We start from the raw sequence: 2136 nt of genomic DNA, 5'->3' as shown, positions 1-2136 counted from the left end.
GTGTGTGTGTGTGTGTGTGTGTGTGTGTGTGTGTGTGTGTGTGTGTGTGTGTGTGTGTGTGTGTGTGTGTGTGTGTGTGTGTAACACTGTGTATATATATATATTTACTTGCTTTGTAGTTGTTGTTCATGTGGGCGCTCCAATACCTGCATATTAGCAAAGCCAGATACGGCGTACAAGGCTAGCATTAGCCAGGCCTGGTCGGGAACAACAGACAAAATGCGTGTCTTTCTTTCTATATTTCACCGAGTAATCAAACTAACGGACCCAAAATGTTACATTTAAAAGGAAAATATCTCTTGTAATGACGAACCGATATAGCGAAAAGATGAAAACTCGTTGTTGCAACATTCACAAATCCTTGCATTAACGTCTCCCTCACAAATCCGCTATACGGTTATAAATAATTCCTCTCTAATAAAATTATATAGCACCGCTTGAGGGAGACGCTTAGTAGATCTATGATAGATATGATTGACGACATGATTGATATTGAAATATGAATTGATTATATTATATTCTATATTATATATTATATATATATAATATATATTATATTATATTATATTATATTATATATAAATATATTATATTATATTATATTTATTTTTGATATATGAATTGATAGATATGATTAGACGCTTAGTTTCTATGAGATGGTTGCGTGCATACCCCGAATCAGTTAGCTGTCCTCCAGCAAAATCCACGTTTTCGCATCCAAGGAACACGAAAACTACGAGGGACGCAACTGTGACGACGTTGCCGAATATAATCATGGCGATGGCGCCTTTCGGCTGTATCTTGGCTTTTGTCATAAAGAAGGCGCTCACCGATATGCCGACGCACGAAGACAGGAGTCCCATTGTTCCTGCACGTACGATATAACCTCTTCAGGTTCTTCTTAACGTATTTGACGGTGCGAAAACTCAAACTCGACGCTCGTTTCTATTTATTAACGAGAATGCGTACAGTTTATACCACAGTTGCCTCCCATGTAACATATTATAATAACATGTATTTTTACTTGCACTTTTATGTATTTGATCACTTATCCTAGCTTAAATCCACAAATATCTGTGTTAATTCATTCATGTCAAAAATCAGCAGCAGCTGCAATAGCAGATGAAGCACTAAAGCAAGTTCAGCACACGCGTTCTGCAGCTCTAGGTATTCATATTAGATTTTGTCGCCTACTTACCCGTGTACATGCTAGCTTTATGGGCGGGTATTCGAAAATGTGTTTCCAAATATTTTGGTAGAAAGATGAGGTAACAAACGACGACGTAGACATCGAACATCGCACCGAGTAGAACCAAGACGTAAGTCCTGTTCTTCAGTAGCCGTCGAATTGCTGTGCTTAAATCTGAAAGAGTTTGCGACAAATATAATAGCCACGTAAGGCTTGGAATAACATCAGCTGAGTTCATAGTGTTCTTTTTTATGATAATAATGATTAAATTTTTATGATAAATTTTCTGATATTATATTACACCTATTATCATATAATATTTTTACATTGATTTCTATATCAAGCGCGTATGACAGATTTTTGTACCCTTGATCCTATCTTATTTATATTACGGAATTAATATAGGTAATCGAGGTTTGGAATAGACGTATTTGATAATAATATGTATGTTAATATTACTATGCTATTGTTAAATTATTATAGCTTCATTCGTTTACTTGTTTGGGTCTCTACCACATTTCTCTTTCGTCTATGAATGCAGTGTATATATACTGTTCATCACGTCACACCTCTTGAATAAGCGCGAAGGGATTTTCCCTCCATCTTTCCCTTAGCCGCGACTTCCGCCGTTGTCTTCCCAGTTGTGAAGGCATCATGTCCGGCCATAGGCTCGCGCTGCGGGGTGCTTGTTGATAAGTACTTTGGGAACATGGCCATTGGTACGGTAATTATCCACTGCAGCACGGCAATCAGGAGAAACCCCAACCACCATGCGCCGATCCAAGCTGGGTCGCTTGGTGTTAGGTTCGTATCTAATAAATTTGGATTCATGTCAACATAATGTCGCGTATATCATTATATATACGAATATATATATATATATATAGTAAAATAAAAATTACAATGTGTGTATAATTAGATATATATATATATATATATATATATAT

At 36.5% G+C, this 2136-nt stretch overlaps 1 protein-coding gene across 2 annotated transcripts in view; it reads right to left on the bottom strand.

Annotated features, from left to right (window-relative positions):
• Positions 1 to 2136, bottom strand: part of LOC106817401 (solute carrier organic anion transporter family member 5A1-like) — a 7804-nt gene that overhangs the window by 3863 nt on the left and 1805 nt on the right. Inside the window, exons 3-5 of one of the 2 annotated variants that reach the window (XM_014822065.1) lie at positions 1759 to 2001; positions 1199 to 1363; positions 673 to 868 (exon numbers count right to left, since the gene is read on the bottom strand). In XM_014822065.1, coding sequence (XP_014677551.1) covers positions 673 to 868; positions 1199 to 1363; positions 1759 to 2001 — 604 coding nt within the window. The remainder of the gene's footprint in view (positions 1 to 672; positions 869 to 1198; positions 1364 to 1758; positions 2002 to 2136) is intronic. The other variant, XM_014822066.1, reaches the window with a different exon arrangement.

This window comes from Priapulus caudatus, unplaced genomic scaffold (genome assembly GCF_000485595.1).
Source record: "Priapulus caudatus unplaced genomic scaffold, Priapulus_caudatus-5.0.1 Scaffold1712, whole genome shotgun sequence".
NCBI classification, from domain to species: Eukaryota; Metazoa; Priapulida; class Priapulimorpha; order Priapulimorphida; family Priapulidae; genus Priapulus; species Priapulus caudatus.
The sequence above is the reverse complement of the archived record's forward strand: the minus strand, read 5'-3'. Positions and strand labels throughout refer to the sequence as shown.